This window comes from Salvelinus fontinalis, chromosome 38, assembly GCF_029448725.1.
Source record: "Salvelinus fontinalis isolate EN_2023a chromosome 38, ASM2944872v1, whole genome shotgun sequence".
Lineage (NCBI taxonomy): Eukaryota > Metazoa > Chordata > Actinopteri > Salmoniformes > Salmonidae > Salvelinus > Salvelinus fontinalis.
In genome coordinates this window covers 14,545,212-14,564,260 of record NC_074702.1, presented here as the reverse complement: position 1 = coordinate 14,564,260, position 19,049 = coordinate 14,545,212, and the positions used below count along the sequence as shown (strand labels likewise).

The 19,049-nt window shown below is 42.1% G+C and overlaps 1 protein-coding gene across 2 annotated transcripts; it reads right to left on the bottom strand.

Annotated features, from left to right (window-relative positions):
* Positions 1-201: 201 nt before the first annotated feature.
* Positions 202-5,034, bottom strand: LOC129837422 (cytosolic non-specific dipeptidase-like). 2 transcript variants are annotated; one of them, XM_055903573.1, is made up of 12 exons: positions 4,933-5,034; positions 4,622-4,752; positions 4,234-4,377; positions 3,859-4,021; positions 3,219-3,307; positions 2,842-3,039; positions 2,665-2,749; positions 2,296-2,456; positions 1,838-2,009; positions 1,418-1,555; positions 756-903; positions 202-584 (listed from the first exon to the last, which is right to left on the bottom strand). In XM_055903573.1, the coding sequence occupies exons 2-12, from the start codon at positions 4,748-4,750 to the stop codon at positions 512-514; spliced, it is 1,500 nt and encodes a 499-aa protein (XP_055759548.1). In that variant the 5' UTR covers positions 4,751-4,752; positions 4,933-5,034; the 3' UTR covers positions 202-511. The 2 variants fall into 2 exon arrangements, 1 of the variants encoding a protein (XP_055759548.1); XR_008756714.1 differs by having other exon boundaries at positions 1,423-2,009.
* Between the last annotated feature and the right edge of the window lie 14,015 nt (positions 5,035-19,049).

The following is a 19,049-nucleotide window of genomic DNA, read 5'->3' as shown; positions in this document are numbered from 1 at the left end:
TTGAAGTCAGGGATGATATTGTGAAACACTTCTTTATGTCTTGAAGTCGGGGATGGTATTGTGAAACACTTTTTTATGTCTTGAAGTCGGGGATGGTATTGGGAAACACTTGTTCTTTATATCTTGGAGTGGTGGATATTGGTTAACACTTGACAATGTTCTTTCTAAAGAATCCCAGATGAAAAGGATTATGAAAACATATAGTGCGTCAAACCAGTTTTATTTGCTGTATCAAGTAGATATTTGTATGTGAATGAGAGAGAAATTGAGAGAGAGAGACATTGAGAGAGAGAGAAAGGAGGAACGTGAGGGAGGAAGAAAGATTCAGAAAGAGAGAGAGGCAGAGTGTTGAGGCTATATCAGATGCCAAGAACTCACAGGGTTTCTGGAATGTTTTGCTTAGAGGGAAAGAAACAAGAAAGGTTATTAAGCCAGACTCCCCTGATGGGATCACATACAAGCTAAACATTATAGAACTGTCTTTCAACAGTGGTGATGAAAAGAGGTGCTCTCAGTCCTTCTTGAGATGGGCCACTTCATGGAGGTACGCGATGAACAACTTGGTCCCCTCTATGTAGTTGTACCTGGGAAAGGAATGGGTGAGAAAAAACATGTCCTCAACCAGTCCTATAAACAGAAATAAGACACGGTTGATACGTCTATGTGTGTGTGTTCGTGTGTGCATGCGTAAAAATCTATAAATGTTCATCGTCATTTTTTAAATACATACTGTATTAGGAGATTGAAGGGCTAACCTGCTCATCTTCTCGTTCTGGGAGTGGAGGCCGTCATCGAAGCCTCCGATGGGCATCATGATGATGCTCTTACCGGTCACGTCCTCAAAGGTCTTAGCGATGGGGATGGTTCCCCCTTCACGGATCAGGTCTGGCTCCACGTTAAACACTAGAGGAAATCAATGACAAGTCTGACTGCGTCATAATGCATTATACCCGCAGTAGAGGAAAACCAACTGTAACCAGTGGGATTAGAAGCCAGGTCTCCTGCTTACCAAGTCAATTTCTTAACCGTTAGACCAAGAGTTCATCTGCAAGGTCAAAGGGTGTCATTTGGGAATACAAGCCTCAGACAGGGCTACCTCTTTGCGAGATTGTCATTCCAAGTCCTTTCTGCTACACAAACATTACAATACCGCTGCACTGTCCTGCCTTAACCACTGATAGGTCTACAATACAACCACAGCACACTGGCTTCTTTTAGTGATAAGGATATGTATCTATGTCTGGTAACTCTAAGGACTACAGATAGGCCTATGACTGTGAAGCTACTGTTGTGCAATAAATGTCCACAGTCAGCTACTATACAGTAATCATTACCCCTATGACCACTGTTCATACAAACACACACACAGACAGCATAAGAAACGTCCTTTGGTTTGTCCAGAGCAGAGTTGTCTAACTGTACCTCTCCACGGCTGCTTTCCCTGCCTCGTACAGGGGGTGCTTGGTGTCTGCTAACCAGGGCTTAGCCCCGATGATCATGGTCACCTTCAGCTTGTTGGGGCTCTTTCTCTTGGCAAACACAGAGTTCAGGTAGTCTGTGACTTACAACAGAACAAATATGTAACAGGCATACATGCAGTCTTCACGTCTATTTCATTAACTGAAACCAAACTGAAATAGTGAATAACTGAATAGTAAATGAACTGAATGAGCAGAATGAGGTACATTATAATAGTGTAACCTGGATGAATGTTTCCTGATCTTGGATGTATTGTATAAAGAGAATCTGAAGGTTAGAACAATTCCAGAAATGTGTGTAACTGCATGTAATTGTGTTGTCATGCAACTGTACAATGCACTGGGTGAGAGGCGTGTACCACCTACCTGTTTCTTGACCACTGCTGGGTCCATGTTGGGGACCTGTCGAATGGAGAACTTGGCAATGACCTTAGCAGGGATGACCGTCTTGGAGCCAGGGCCAGAGAAGCCCCCCTCGATGCCGTGGATGGTAACGGTAGGGTAACGCCAACGATGGGCCAGCAGATCTACCTGAGAACTCAAATTAAACTCTTATTTGTCACATACACAGAGTACAACAAGTGCAGACTTTACCGTGAAATGCTTACTTACGATCCCTTTCCCAACAATGATAGATAAAAGACAAAATAACACAATAAAAAAACATTATAAAAAATAACAATAACGAGGCTATATACATACAGGCTAAACACAGAGAAACAGAGATAGGAGGAGTGAAAACCTAAAAAGAACACATTAAAAACGTTTTTTTTAACGTATTGCTTTTTGGAAAAAAATCCACTCCCCAGTGAATCACCTTGTTGCTGTACATGAGTTGGCTGACGCCAATCTTGGACTTAAAGCTCTCAATGTCAAACTCAATGTCCTGGTACATCTTCCACTCTTCGTCTGATAGTGAGGCGACGGCCTCTCTGATGCCTGGAATGAGGATCTTTCCACTGGGGCTGATCAGTGTGTCTGGGTGTGGGAGAGATAGGTCAACACACAAGCAGTCCTTATGGACACACATTTGTAGGGATATCTATTACTTTATTATTTCTGCCAATAGACAGCTCACACAGACACACGGACGATAGCTTTGCATGCAAACATGAGCCAGAGATACCTATACAGTAGGTGTTAAGATAGTATTACAAACTGTCACTCAAAGAGGTTAAAAACTCACCCAATATGCCGATCAGATCTGTCATAGGCTCTATAACAGTGCCTCCATACACCCCTGAGTGTAGGTCCTGTTTTGGGCCCTCTACCTACCAAACATACAAAGTCACTATGGCTATTCATTAGTGATCTTGAAAAAGTAACGTCCCACAGAACTGGAAATGCCCCCAGCCCATCCTACCTCAGCAAAGAAGTAGCAGTTCCCCCTGGTCCCGTAGGTGAGGGCGGGGCGTCGGCTCAGCCAACCACAGTCTGAGATGATGATGTAATCGACGTCGGAGAAGAACGTGTCTCTCTGCGCCACGATCATGGCGTCCAGGCCATTGGACCCGGTCTCCTCCATCCCCTCGATGACGAACTTCACATTGACTGGCAGGTCCTGCATGGGGAGAGGGCAGGGGGTGGAGAGGAGGAGAAGGGGGAAAAATAAGAATTATTATAACAAAGGAAGGCTCACTAATAATGGTCAGTTAGACTGCAACTTAACTTGTTTCACCACATCTTGTCTCTACATCTCCTATGAGTTCACTCTGATATCTCTTCTTACTGGACACTCACAATGCTGAGGGCCTGATAGACCTCCACTGTATGGATCCAGGCTAAGACAGGGGCCTTGTTGTCAGATGCCCCTCTGCCGTAGAGGTTTCCTTAGGGGTAGAATCAAAGTGTTTATTTTCAAATAAATGTCCATTATGTTCAGCTCACATTGACATTTAACATGCATGTATCAATTGCATCAGTTATATTTCATTGGTTCAAAATATGTATGGTTAAAAATCATCCCACACCCAAGTCCTTGCTTCATTCCTTCACATTAGCTACAATATCTAATGGCTGTTAGTTGTAGATAGATGTTTCTATGCGTTGGGTCGAGAATGGATTACTGTAAAGCACTGTAAAAAATCCTTATAATATATTTGATTGCTGTGACTGTGAATGCCTGGAATCCATAGTTTACAGTTGGAACCCGTAACCTACCCTTGGAAGCTATACCCAACCGTTGGAACCCACAGGCTACCGTTGGATACCATAGACTACTGTTGGAAGCCATAGCCTACCGTTGGATACCACAGCCTACCGTTGGATACCATAGCCTACTGTTGGAACCCATAGCCTACCATTGGAAGCTATACCCAACCGTTGGAACCCACAGTCTACCGTTGGATACCATAGACTACTGTTGGAAGCCATGGCCTACCGTTGATGTCTGTCAGGTTGTAGGGTTCAGTGGCCCAGCCGTCCTCTAGCTTAGCAGGCTGGACATCCACATGTCCGTACACACAGACTGTATGCTTACTGGGGTCACTGCCAAACTGGGCTGTCACCACCTTGGGTAAGGCCACTGTCTTGCCATCAGGCAGCTAAGCATGATGATAAAAGACACGGTAGATGCAGAAAATGACCTGAATACAGTTTGCAAGGCAGGGAGCATTTCTGTTAACACCCAACTTTTAGTATTTATTTCTGCAAACCAGTCTGATCTGCTACCAAAGGACTTTAAAGACTAAGCTAAAAGCAAACAAAAAGATCCTATAACATAATCATTAAGTTGACCACATTTCAGAAAACTGACCTCTTGTACGCCGATGTCCACTAGTTCCACCTTCCCTCCCATGGCTTGTAGTTTCTCAGCCGTCATATCCATCATGCGATGGCAGTCTGGCCTCCTCAAGACATCACTGGAGTCGCTCTCTACAGCAACCCAGTCCCTCAGAGTCTAACACAAACACACACACACACACACACACACACACACACACACACACACACACACACACACACACACACACACACACACACACACACACACACACACACACACACACACACACACACACACACACACACACACACACACACACACACACACACACACACACACACACAGTATTTATTTATAATGAATATTGTATTATCAGATAATAAAACAGACAAAATCATTATTCTGTTTAGAAACTTGCCTGTACATATTCCTCCTGATGGCTGTCAACATACTGGCTCAGCTCATCATACTCAAATAAGTGATGAGGATGAGAAGAGACACTTGATATAACAACAAGGAGCATGGAAGGCAGTTGCCAGATCGTCATCTCTAAAAAGAATAGAAGGATTTATTCACTGAAAATTAAGCAATGATGAAAGCAATTTAAGAAGAGACATTAATAAACAAATTATTACATTCTTAAAAAGCTAATTGTTATATCTCATTATGTCTCACTACTCTTCTGTTCTTCAACTTTTAAACTATAATGACAAATAAAATAAGTCTTACCGTAGCCTTGTAAGTTTGGTACTTCTTTAATGTTGCCCTTGTCTTCAGAACCCACTGGACTGGAGTCTCCGGGGACACACAGGGTTTTTATACCTCCGGTAACTGGCTCACCTCCTGGTGGGAAGGGTCGCGAGGTCAAGCCTTTCCTGGAGAGAAGCCAAGCAAGCTGACAAATGACATTTTCTCGCTGACAAGCACAATTGTGGCACAATTGATCCAACTCCAAGAAAGAATGCATGCTGTGTCCCCTCGACATGAACAACATTAAGTAATGAACAAAATACAGTGAAGGACTTAATAGTCCGGTAATTTGTGGGGCCTTGCCTAAGTAGGCTTTAAAAAACAGATGGCCTAACAGGGGCATTGTAGAAGAACACTTGTTCACCTGCAACACTAGAAGCATAACTTCTGGCAGGGGTTAATAAACGCCTGGGTCTTGATCTGGCCACATTATACAAAACAGAAACGTTATAGAGTAAAACATGTAGGTCTACATTCTGCCTAGCTCCTGACCTAGGCCTTAATATATTCCAGAGTAATGGATTCTATTTCTCACACGTCTAAAATAATTTTCTTTCTAAAGCCTGAGCCTTGGCCGGTGCCTATGATGAGGACGCTCTTGGTGGTGGTGTGAGGATCAGAATGGAGTCTACAAATAAAAATAACAAATAGGACGCAAACAAAAACTGAAATGACCTAATTCAAATCATAATACAATAGGCCTACTCTGGGGCCTCATTTATCAACCATGCGCACATTTTTTACTTAAATTCTGCGTACGTGGAGATGCTAGGATGTACCAGAGGCTACGCATGTTTCCATTGATAAACAGAGCACAGTGGAGTAAGTAAGACAGTGGAGGCTCCTCAGAGGAGGAAGGGGAGGACCATCCTCCTCAGTGAATTTCATAAAAATAGTGAAACATTAACAAATATATCCTTTTTAGATGAAACTCTAAAAACTCTAAAACTATATACAGTGCATTCGAAAAGTATTCAGACTGTGTCACGCCCTGGCCTTAGTATTATTTGTTTTATTTATTATTTTAGTTAGGTCAGGGTGTGACATGGGGTATGTGTGTTTTTTGGGGTATTATATGGTAGAGGGGGTGTTGGTTGTAGTTTATGGTTTTGTGTTGAGTGTATGTATCTAGCTGTGTCTATGGGTGTGTAGTTTTCTTGGAAAGTCTATGGTGGCCGGAATGGGTTCTCAATTAGAGACAGCTGATTTCTGTTGTCTCTAATTGGGAGCCATATTTAAGGCTGCCATAGGCTTTAGCTGTTTGTGGGTCATTGTTTATGTATATGTCGACGTAAGTAGTTAGTGTGTGCACTTACGTTTGAAGTTTCACGATCGTTTTGTTGTTTTGTTAGTGTTGTATAAGTGTTTGGTGATCATCTTCGTCGTGGTAAATAAAGAAGATGTATTCAAATCATGTTGCGCCTTGGTCCTCTCGTTCATGTCAACGCGATCGTGACAGACTGTCACGTTCCTGACCTGTTTTCTGTTGTTTTGTATGTGTTTAGCTGGTCAGGGCATGAGTTGGGGTGGGCATTCTATGTTATGTGTTTCTATGTTGGGTTAAATGTGTTGCCTGATATGGTTCTCAATTAGAGGCAGGTGTTTGACGTTTCCTCTGATTGAGAACCATATTAAGGTAGGCTGTTCTCACTGTTTGTTTGTGGGTGATTGTTCCTGTGTCTGTTGCACCACACGGGACTGTTTCGTGGTTTCATTCGTTTGGTTAGTCTTTCCTGTTCGTGCGTTCTTCGTTATATGTAGTTCTCATGTTCAGGTCAGTCTACGTCGTTTGTTTGTTATTTTTGTAATTATCAAGTGTAGTTCGTGTCAGTGTTCGTCTGGTCTAATCAATTCATTATGTCTACATTCAACGCTGCATTTTGGTCCAACCCTTACTCCTCCTCTTCGTCTGAGGAGGAGAACGACTTAGACAGCCGTTACACAGACCCCTTCCACTTTTCCACATTTTGTTACTTACAGCCTTATTCTAAATTGGATTAATTAAAATAATGTATCTCATCAATCTACACACAATACCCCATAATGACAACACGAAAACAGGTTTTTAGAAATTTCAGCTAAATTATTAAAAATAAAAAACAGATACCTTATTTACATAAGTATTCTATTTCCTTTGTAATGTGACTCGAAATTGAGCTCAGGTGCATCCTGTTTCCATTGATCATCCTTGAGATGTTTCTACAACTTGATTGGAGTACACCTGTGGTAAAATCAATTAATTGGATATGATTTGGAAAGGCACACATCTGTCTAAATAAGGGCCCACAGTTGACTGTGCATGTCAGAGCAAAAACCAAGCCATGATGTCAAGGGAATTGTCTGTAGAGCAATGAGACAGGATTGTGTCGAGGCACACATCTGGGGAAGGGTACAAAAAAATGTCTGCAGCATTGAAGGTCCCCAAGAAACAGTGACCTCCATCATTCTTAAATGGAAGAAGTTTGGAACCACATAGACTCTTCCTAGAGTTGGCCTCCCGGCCACACTGAGCAATCGGGGTGGAAGGGCCTTCACTCTGACAGAGCTCCACAGTTCCTCTGTGGAGATGGAAGAACCTTCCAGAAGGACAACCATCTCTGCAGCACTCCACCAATCAGGCCTTTATGGTAGAGTGGCCAGACAGAAGCCACTCCTCAGTAAAAGGCACATGACAGCCCGCTTGCAGTTTGTTAAAAGGCACCTAAAGACTCTCAGACCATGAGAAAAAATATTATTTGGTCTTATGAAACCAAGTCTGAACTGTTTGGCCTGAAAGCCAAGTGCCACGTCTGGAGAAAACCTGGCACCATCCCTATGTTGAAGCATGGTGGTGGCAGCATCATGCTGTGGGGATGTTTTTCAGCGGCAGGGACTGGAAGACTAGTCAGGATCGAGGGAAAGATGAACGGGGCAAAGTACAGAGAGATCCTTGATGAAAACCTGCTCCAGAGTGCTCAGGACCTCAGACCGGGGCGAAGGTTCACCATCCAAAAGGACAACGACCCTAAGCACATATCCAAGACAACGCAGGAGTGGCTTTGGGACAAATCTCTGAATGTCCTTGAGTGGCCCAGCCAGGACTTGAACCTGATCAAACATCTCTGGAGAGACCTGGAAATAGCTGTGCAGCAACGGTCACCATCCAACCTGACAGAGCTTGAGAGGATCTGCAGAGAATAATGGGAGAAACTCCCCAAATACAGGTGTGCCAAGCTTGAAGCGTCATACCCAAGAAGACTCGAGGCTGTAATTGCTGCCAAAGGTGCTTCAACAAAGTACTGAGTAAAGGGTCTGAATACTTATGTAAATGTGATTATTGGGTATTGTGTGTAGATTGAGGGGGGGAAACTATTTAATCCATTTTAGAATAAGGCTGTAACGTAACCAGGGTTTGGTAGGTTACTTTCTAAATGTAATCTGTTAGTTACAAGTTACCTGTCCAAAATTGTAATCAGTAACGTGACTTTTGGATTACCCAAACTCAGTAGCGTAATCTGATTACATTCCATTACTTTTAGATTACTTTACCCTTAAGAGTCATTAGAAGAAGAAAAAATGTATGTTACCAATTGAACAACGTCTAATGCAGGATAATTCAATGTTAAAGTTTACTTTATGGGTTGGTTATGTAGGCTTCTTCTAACCCATCACTTTCTACTACATATAATAATAAGATTAAATTATATCTTTACATTAAAAACCAAAGTCTATCAGAATTACAGTCATTCCAATAAATGTTATATCCCTTGATCTTGAAGATTAGGACTTGGAAATATGGAAGTATAGATTAGCCAAATTGTTTTACCTGAGCATGACCCCAAAACTAAGAACTTATTAACCAGCCCTACTCTGTTGTTTATGATTTTGTTGTCATGGAGGACTGATTGGGCTCATTGATTCGAGTTGAAAAATAAATGCTGCACTCATGGAATGGCATGCTTTGCCAAGAGTGTGCAAAGCTTTCATCAAGGCAAAGGGTGGCTACTTTGAAGAATCTAAAATCTAAAATATTTTTTGGATTTGTTTAACACATTTTTGTTGCTAAATAATTCTTTGTGTTATTTCATAGTTTTGATTATCTTCACTATTATTCTACAATGTAGAAAATAGTAAAAATAAAGAAAAACCTTTGAATGAGTAGGTGTCGCCATCACACTGCTCACTTCCCTATCCCATCTGGACAAAAAGAATACCTATTTAAGAATGCTGTTCATTGGCTACAGCTCAGCATTCAACACCATAGTACCCTCCAAGCTCATCATCAAGCTGGAGGCCCTGGGTCTCAACCCCGCCATGTGCAACTGGGTCCAGGACTTTCTGATGGGCCGTCCCCAGTTGGTGAATGTAGGAAACAACATCTCCACTTTGCTGACCCTTAAAACTGGGGCCCCACAAAGGTTTGTATTCAAACAAAGGAGATGATTGTGGACTTCAGGAAACAGCAGAGGGAGCACTCCCCTATCCACATCGAAGGGACAGCAGTGGAGAAGGTGGAAAGTTTCAAGTTCATTGAACTACACATCACAGACTAACTGAAATGGTCCACCCACACAGACAGTGTGGTGATGAAGGCGCAATAGTGCCTCTTCAACCTCAGGAGGCTGAAGAAATTTGGCTTGTCACCCAAAACCCTGACAAACTTTTACAGATGCACAATTGAGAGCATCCTGTTGGGCTGAATCACAGCCTGGTACGGCAACTGCACCATCCTCAACCGCAAGGCTCTCCAGAGGGTGATGCGTGGTGCACAATGCAATGTCGGAACTAGAAGCACATGCATTTTTCTACACTCACATTAACATCTGCTAACCATGTGTATGTGACTAATAACATTTGATTTCATTTTATTTGATGTGAGATGTGTCCAAACTTTTGACTGGTGCAGTATATATGATGTATACGTCCAAAAATAGATAGCAATACAGACCGCCCCTTTAAGTCTATCAAAAGTGTGCAAGTTTGAGCAGGTGTCCATTAGGCTTATGGATTTTATTTTTCAGCGTGAATAAGATTGAACAATGAAAGCCCCACTATTATTCCATAGGCTGGAATCTGCACTATGCAGCTGTTGCAAGACCACATTTTTCACTGGCTGTCCACTTGTTTCAAAAACAATGATGTATAGGCAGCTTAAACTTCTTGAATTAAAAAATTATTGGGTTCAAATACACATTTAGATTTGTGAACAGCCATCTGCAACAACCGCAATACATAAGGCGCAAATAGCTAAACGAGAGAGCAGCAGTGTGATTCACATCAATGCGTTTGTAGATATCATGAATAATTGATATCCGTATGTCGTAGACTACACCACTACTGTCATCCTTACCTTCAAGCGTTTATTAAAATTGGATAATCTTTGGATGCCGACAGCAGTCGCACCATTGGAAGACATAGATTGGACTGTAGCCTACAAAAGCCTACTTCTGCTCTTTTCCCGAGATCCATCAAACACAATTGGCGTGTTGTCATAGTTGTCTCAGGTGGAACAAACTTAAACTTGCGCCTTTTTTCAATGCTGATTCTATGTAGTTTTTCAAAAGTATCGGTAATCTGATTACAATATTTTTGCTGGTAACATAACGGATTACAGTTACTGTTTTTGTAATACCTTACATGTAACGGATTACATGTAATCTGTTACTCCCCAACCCTGAATGTAACAGAATGTGGAAAAAGACAAAGGGTCTGAATACTTTCCGAATGCACTGTACATGTCACCAAATAATTCATGAAAAAAAACTGTTTTGCAGTGAAAGTCTACAGTAGCCTCAGCAGCACTCTGTAGGGTAGCACCATGGTGTTGACCAGTGTTACTCATAATTTTTTGTAAGGGGACCACTTTGGGTTGAGACAATCATTCAGAGTGCCGCACATATCTTTAATTTGTTGTACTTTTTCTTCCAATATTATCAATTATCAATTGAGAGCAAATTCAGTGCAATAGAGTACATGCAATTGATTTGATGTACAGCATATCACAAATATATACATACACACATCAAATAGGCTACATCACATGTATAAGACCAATATTCAGGGTTACCTCAGTAGCTGGATGAGCGAAAATGTCCCTTCTGCTCCTTGACTGAATTCCTTCTAAATGCTTAGTCTGTTGTTGCTATCCTTGTGAGGCAATCCAAGTGTGCATTGATCAGTCTGTTTCTCTGTTTTTGTTTCACAATGCTCATTGTTGAAAATGTTGTGCCACATGAAAAAGTGCTGACAAAAAATGTCACCTTTTGCACATACTGCTTCAGAAGTGGATACTCTGTGTCTGACACAAGGCTCCAGAAATGGGTAACACCAGATCTTAGTAATTTGCCTGCAGCTCCACTATCTTACTCTCTATTCCAGCACTGTCAGGACAGAGTGCTGTGATAACTGGAGTCAGAAATGACATTGACAGATGAAAGGGGTTCTCAGTGATGTGGTAACTGCTCTTAGTTTTGGGAAATAAACAAACTGTCTGTCAGGTATGAACAGTGTGGTGATTTAATTTGAAATGCTGTGACCACACGCAGCATTTTTGCCCGTAGTTTTAGCTTTCCCTCTTCCTAGCTAGTTTCCGTCCTCCTCTGGGTACATTGACTTCAATATAAAACCTAGGACGCTCATGGTTCTCACCCCATTCCATAGACTTACACAGTAATTATGACAACTTCCAGAGGACGTGCTCCAACCTACCAGAGCTTTTGCAGCATGAACTGACATGTTGTACACCCAATCAAAGGATCAGAGAATGAATATAGTACTGAAATCAGAAGATACAGCTAGCTAGCACTGCAATGCATAAAATGTGGTGAGTAGTTGACTCAAAGAAAGAGAAAGACAATAGATTAACAGTTTTGAACAAATTCGTTTATTTAAAAATGAAGGAGAAGCAAGAGAAAAAGAGAGCGAGATAGCTATATTTCGTTGTATTCTTCTCCCACGTTCACTTAGCTAGTGAATGCAGCTAGCTAGTTTAGTCTACTCAAACAACTGGCTTAAACAGAAAGGGAAGCTATGTTAGCTAACTGGCTATCCAACACTGGAACTCTTCCAAGTCAAGGTAAGATTTTGGTTTTATTAATGTATTGCCATTGGGGCCTGCCAGTGTAACTGCTAAACGGCTGGCAGCCTACACTGTACTGCATGATTGTAGCGGGTTTACCAACACATTAGTTCTAGTAGCTACGATTATGCAGGTAGGCTGATTAGCGGTTAGTGGTTATGATATGTAGGTTTGGCTTGGAAAGTAATTTTTTGTCTGGTCACAGACAGCTGATCTGTTGTACAATGAAGTCCACAAGCAAAGGGAAAAGGTGAGAGAAGCACAGGATCTAGATGCGAGTGTCACGCCCTGACCTTAGTTATATATGTTTTCTGTATTATTTTGGTCAGGTCAGGGTGTGACGAGGGTGGGTATGCGTGTTTTGTGTTGTCTAGGGTTTTTGTAGATCTATGGGGTTTTTGTAAGTCTAGGTGTTTGTAGGTCTATGGTGGCCTGAATTGGTTCCCAATCAGAGGCAGCTGTTTATCGTTGTCTCTGATTGGGGATCCTATTTAGGTTGCCATTTTCCATTTAGGTATTGTGGGTTATTGTCTATGTGTAGTTGCATGTCAGCACTCAGTTATTTATAGCTTCACGTTCGTTTTGTTGTTTTGTTAGTTTGTTTCGTTTTTCATTCGTTAATAAAAATAAAATAATGTATTCACATCACCCTGCGCCTTGGTCTCATCGTTACGACGAGCGTGACAGAATAACCCACCAAACCAGGACCAATCAGCGTGAAAAGGAGCAACAGCGCTTAATGGGAAAATGGACCTGGGAGGAAATATTGGATGGAGCAGGACCCTGGATGCAGCCGGGGGAGTATCGCCGTCCTAAGGAGGAGATAGAGGCAGCTAAAGCGGAACGGCGATACTACGAGGAGAAATACCGGAGAATAGAGGAACGGCGACGATATGAGGGTACACGGCTAGCACGGAAGCCCGAGAGGCAGCCCCAATAAAACATTTTGGGGGGGGCACACGAGGAGAGTGCATGAGTCAGGTCGGAGACCTGAGCCAACTCCTCGTGCTTACTGTGGGGAGCGTGTTACTGGTCAGGCACTGTGTTATGCAGAGATGCGCACGGTGTCTCCAGTGCGCTATTCCAGCTCCTCGCATTGGCCGGGCTAGAATGGGCATCCAGCCAGGAAGGAAGGTGCCGGCTCAGCGCTCCTGGTCTCCAGTATACCTCCTTGGACCAGGATATCCTGCGCCGGCTCTGCGTACTATGTCTCCGGTGAGTCTGCACAGCCCAGTGCGTCCTGTGCCAGCGCCCTGCATTTGCAGGGTGAAAATAAACATCCAGCCAGGACGGGTTGTGTCAGCTCTACATTCCAGACCTCCAGTGCGCCTCCAGGGTCCAGTACACTCTATTCCTGCTCCTCGCACTCGTCCTGAGGTTCGTGTCCCCAGCCCGGTACCACCAGTTCCGGGACCACGCACCAGGCCTACAGTGCGCCTCGGCAGTACAGAGCCTCCGGCGACAGTACCCATTCCAGAGCTTCCGGCGACAGTTCACAGACCGGAACCTCCAACGACGAGCCACAGACCGGAACCTCCAACGACGGGCCACAGTCCGGAACCTCCAACGACGGGCCACAGTCCGGAACCTCCAACGACGGTCCACAGTCCAGAACCTCCAACGACAGGCCACAGTCCGGAACCTCCGGCGACGGTCCCCAGCCCGGGGTCTCCGGCGATGATCCACGGTCCAGAGCATCTGGCGATGAGCCGCGGTTCAGCTCAACAAAGGCGGAGGGACCAGGGTAAAGATGGGGGGCGGCGTCCAGAACCAAAGCCGCTACTGAGGGTAGATGCCCACCCGGACCCTCCCCTATAAGTTCAGGTTTGCGGTTGGGAGTCCGCACCTTTGGGGGGGGGGGGGTACTGTCACGTATGTGTGTTTTGTGTCGTCTAGGGTTTTTGTAGATCTATGGGGTTTTTGTAAGTCTAGGTGTTTGTAGGTCTATGGTGGCCTGAATTGGTTCCCAATCAGAGGCAGCTGTTTATCGTTGTCTCTGATTGGGGATCCTATTTAGGTTGCCTTTTTCAATTTCGGTATTGTGGGTTATTGTCTATGTGTAGTTGCATGTCAGCGCTCAGTTATTTATAGCGTCACGTTCGTTTTGTTGTTTTGTTAGTTTGTTTAGTGTTTCATTCGTTAATTTAAAAAAATGTATTCACATCACGCTGCGCCTTGGTCTCATCGTTACGACGAACGTGACAGCGAGAAGGAATTCTACAACTAGCGAAATGATCATGCTGTTTGTATGTGATCAGGGGTGTATTCATTCCACCGATTCTGTTGAAAAATATTTCTTAAACTGAAGCAAATGGAACAAATCAGGGCTGAACATACCTGAATTTGCCCAATAGAAATTCTTGTTTGTAACTTACATTACTCATATCACATGTATATACTGTATTTTTCACCATCTATTGCATCTTGCCTATGCCGCTCGGTCATGTCACGTTCCTGACCTTGTTTTCCTTTTGTATAGTTGTGTTTAGTGGGTCAGGACGTGAGCTGGGTGGGCAGTCTGTGTTGTTTGTTCTATGTTAAGTGTCAGGTTTAATTGACCTTGTATGGCTCTCAATCAGAGGCAGGTGTTTTACGTTTTCCTCTGATTGAGAACCATATATAGGGAGGTTGTTTCACATTGTTTGTTGTGGGTGGTTGTCTTCCGTGTCTGTATGTATGTTCGTACCACACGGGACTGTAGCGTTGGTTTGTAGTCTGTACCTGTTCGTGCGTTCTTCGTGTATTTGTAAGTTCCCATGTTTTAGGTCAGTCTACGTCGTTTTGTTGTTTTGTAATTTTCCAAGTGTTTTCATGTTCGTCTTCGTCTTTAAATAAATTCATTATGTATTCACAACCCGCTGCATTTTGGTCTGATCCCTACTCCTCCTCTTCAGACGAGAAACCGTTACAGGTCATTGCTCATCCATATATTTATATGTACATATTCTTATGCCATCCCTTTACTTAAATTGTGTGTATTAGGTAGTTGTTGTGGAATTGTTAGATTACTTGTTAGACATTGCTGCACTGTCAGAACTAGAAGCACAAGCATTTTGCTACACTCGCAAAAACATCTGCTAACCATGTGTATGTGACCAATAAAATGTGATTTGACTACACCCTTGATTAGCTAGATGCAGACAAGAGTATGCAAGGCGGTATTGAATATGTCACTGTCTGTGAGGACTCACATTTTTCTCTCGTTTACAACCTACGTGGTAAACGTACATTCATAAGCTTGGTTGCAGCAACCTCATGATGGGTATAGGGAAAATTTGAGTGTCATGTAGTAGCCTGAACCTATCGATGCTACATTGAGCTGGGTATGACAGTCATCTAATATGCTATAATAGAAATAAGGCCATACTCATAAGAAATGTATCGTCCTCCCTCATCTTAAATGTCACCGGCACAGTAGAGCCATTTTATAAACTACAGTCTTATTTTTCATCACTCATCAACATTAGAATTAGAATTCTTAAAACCAGGTCTCAAGCATGGATTACACTTGAGGCCCATGAGATTTCCACAGAGTTGGGTATGGATGCCTTTTCCTGTTACGCTCCTTGCCTATGGAATAGCCTCCAGACTAAACTTAAACTTGAGACTCTTGTCCCCCTTGCCCATTTTAAACATTTATTGGATGATTTTTCTTTTTGTATTGCTTGTAACTGCTTCGGGTAATGCAAGTTCTTGTGCTGTTAGGGGAATAACCTATGTGTAAATGTAACAATCTGCTACTGTATTTTTTTGTTTTATCTGTGATCGTTTTTTTGTCTTGTGTAGTTTCTTAATCATTGTACCTAAACTGTATGTGTAAACATGTATACGCAGGGCCCAGCTGTAAAAGAGACCTTGGTCTCAGTCTGTGTTCCTTGTTGAAATAAAGGTATAATATTTGTGCATCATGGAAAACGCCCTCCATTCACCTTTTATAATAACAAAAACACCTTAATTTGCTGCATGATTTGGAGATGTTGGAATTGGGCCATGATAGTTCCTAAAAGAAAGTGCAATGGTGTGGGCAGAATGTTGCAGTGACAAAAAATGCATGCCACCTAGCAAGTACCAAACACTGGCCATGCATTGTACAAGATTGATTGTCCAATTTAAAAGTAAATTCTACAGCCCACACATCTATGTAAAATACAAATTGTTGTTCAAAATGGATAAATACCAACCTTTGTGGGAAAACTGGCCCATGCAACGTTTAGTCTTTTTTTTTGTGCATGCACATATGATAAATGAGGCCAGCCTGGTCTCATGGACTAGACGTGACATAGTAAATGAGTGATATGTTACGTTTGGTATGGTTACATAAGACAGATGGTTACTTAAGGCAAAAATGAAGGTGGGGTGGTTGGTCGGGGTGGATCGGTGAGTGTCTAACGCAATTATCTAGCAACCCAAGTTTGAATCTCATTGGGTTTGCGTATAACACGAACATCAAGCAAGCCGAAGGTTGTGAGGTCAAATTTCATTGGGTGGGCGTATAACACAAACATCTAGCAACCCAAAGGTTGTGAGTTTGAATCTCTCATCACAGACAACTTTAGAATTTTTACTAATTAGTACTTACTACTTTTTTAGCTACTTTAAAACTGCTTAGCATATTAGCTAACCCTTCCCCTAACCCTAACCTTAACCCTTTTAGCTAACCCTAACCTTAACCCTTTAAGCTAACCCTTCCCATAACCCTAACCTTGACCCTTTCACCTTTCACCTAACTCCTAAACTTAACCCTAACCCCTAACCCCTAGCCTAGCTAACATTAGCCAATTAGCCACCAAGCTAGAATTCGTAACATATAATACGTTTGGCTAATTCAAGTGCACCTTTGCTAAATGAGGCCTCTGGCCTAAATAATGCCTGAACCTACATCAACTTCACAATGTCTCCCTTCTGTCCTCAGGACAGAAATAAAGTCGCTTAAATGTCCTTCTAACGTGGCCTTCACCTGGACCACACCAGTATTGATCAATTAGAAACGTCCCCACCCAACACCAATGATAATTGGTGCTTCCGAGATGCAGCTTTTTCTGAAATTCAAACCCCCTACCCCCTACCTAAGCACAGCAGAGGAATAAACAATTCACCTCTTCAATTCTGACAATATACATTACAGATAAGTTTGCAGACATTTCTTGTTATTGTACTGCTTGAATCTTTTTCAAACAATATATACCTAACAATAAGACTAAATATTTGATATCATTGTAAAATGTATGGATTCCATTTTATATATATATATTTAGTTTTTTATTTAACCTTTATTTAACTAGGCAAGTCAAATTATACAAGGCAAAACCATAAGTTACAAGGCATCACTGGTATTAAGACATTCATAATCTAGGCATGATCAGAGAGGGAGAGAGAGACAAAGAAATCATGGCTCATACAGTAGCACAAGGAGGGGCCTTTCTTCTTTTGTTCTCTATTTCTCCTCTATTGTACCTCAAGCAAGGGGGAGGCGAATGACGTCATGGATTCCCATCTGACCATATCCTTGAACTTCGCAGTTATGTCTAATAAACTTTGTTTTCACCCTTTAGTGTGTGTACTTACTGTATTTATACTTGGAATACCCTTTTTAGTAACAATTTATTTTGAGGGTCCCTAATAAACTATTTATAAGGCATTTATAAAGTGTTTTCACCATTTATTAATCTTTACTCCCACATTTATGAACCATTTACTAATCATTAGTATTTTTGCAGTCCCTAATGTAAAGTGACAGCTATTTATGCTTTATACATGTTTTGAGTGACCAATGTAATTTCTCACTAAAAGAGGGGCATGCCATTGGTAGACGTTCCACCAGTATCTACAAAATGTAAATAGCGGTCTAATTACCAAAACATCTGCTCTTCGTACATTCGTATTGGTAACATTTATTTGACAAAAGGCAAGATAGCAAGTGCTAATATTAACAGAGCAACAAACTGTTGGTGTCCAACTAGGCTGCAATCTCCTCTAACAGAGCCGAGTCCCAATTTAAGATTTCTGTGCATGAATTGGATTTTAGCACAAATCTATCATTGATGTCAATAATGTAACTTTTGCATAACTGTATTGCCTGTTGATTCAGAATAATCACCACCAATAATGGCCGACATGAAGGGAATCACGAGGGAATCGGGAATCGCTGTGCGCACAGTTTGGACACTAATTAAGAAACCAACTAATAGGAAAACCAAGTATAATCCCATTATCCTGCATGACCATTGGACAATTTGTGATTTTAAAAATAGGTACATTGCTTCCTGCTCTTTTGTGTCTCTGTAGTCCTCCCAGTATGAAAGGTAGAGCCCAAAGCCAACTTTATAGATGTTTCCCTGTAGCCTATCCCAGACAACACTACAGACGTCACAGATACTGTGTTTACACAGCCACCCTGAGAACTCAATTCAGATTTCTTTTCCATATCCAATATTTTTTTCTGACTGTCTACACTCAGTTTTACATGGCTGCATTTAGCAGCAGGCCAATTCTGATATTTTTCCCACTAATTGCTCTTTTGACCAATCACATTAATATCTTTTCACATCAAATATTTTTCAGATCTGATTGACCAAAAAACAATTAGTGAAAAAAATATCAGAATTGGGCTGCCTGTGTAAACAGCATATTTGACCCATATCAGATTGGCACATGCACACTGATGTAGCCTCTGAAGTAGTACACAGATGCAATGCTCATTTCCTGTTATTGTTCCTTTGAATGTGGGAGTAGTTGTCTTAGTAATTCCAGGTCATGTGCAAAAAAACTAACACTTCAGAGCAAAAAGTCTGAGCATCTGGAGTAGATCAAATATGAACTCAAAATATCAGATTCCATGTTTTTTGTTGTTGTTGCTGTTTACACATTAAGGAAAAGATCAGATAGATATCAGATATGACAAATAATTCAATAGGGTCTGGCTCCTTTATATACCTTATCAGGACACAGAATGCGTAAGACCCGCGAGCTGAGAAAGGATGTTGAATGGTGCCAGAGAGCTATCTTCTAGCTAGCTAGTGTAGCCAATTTGTCAAGGTGA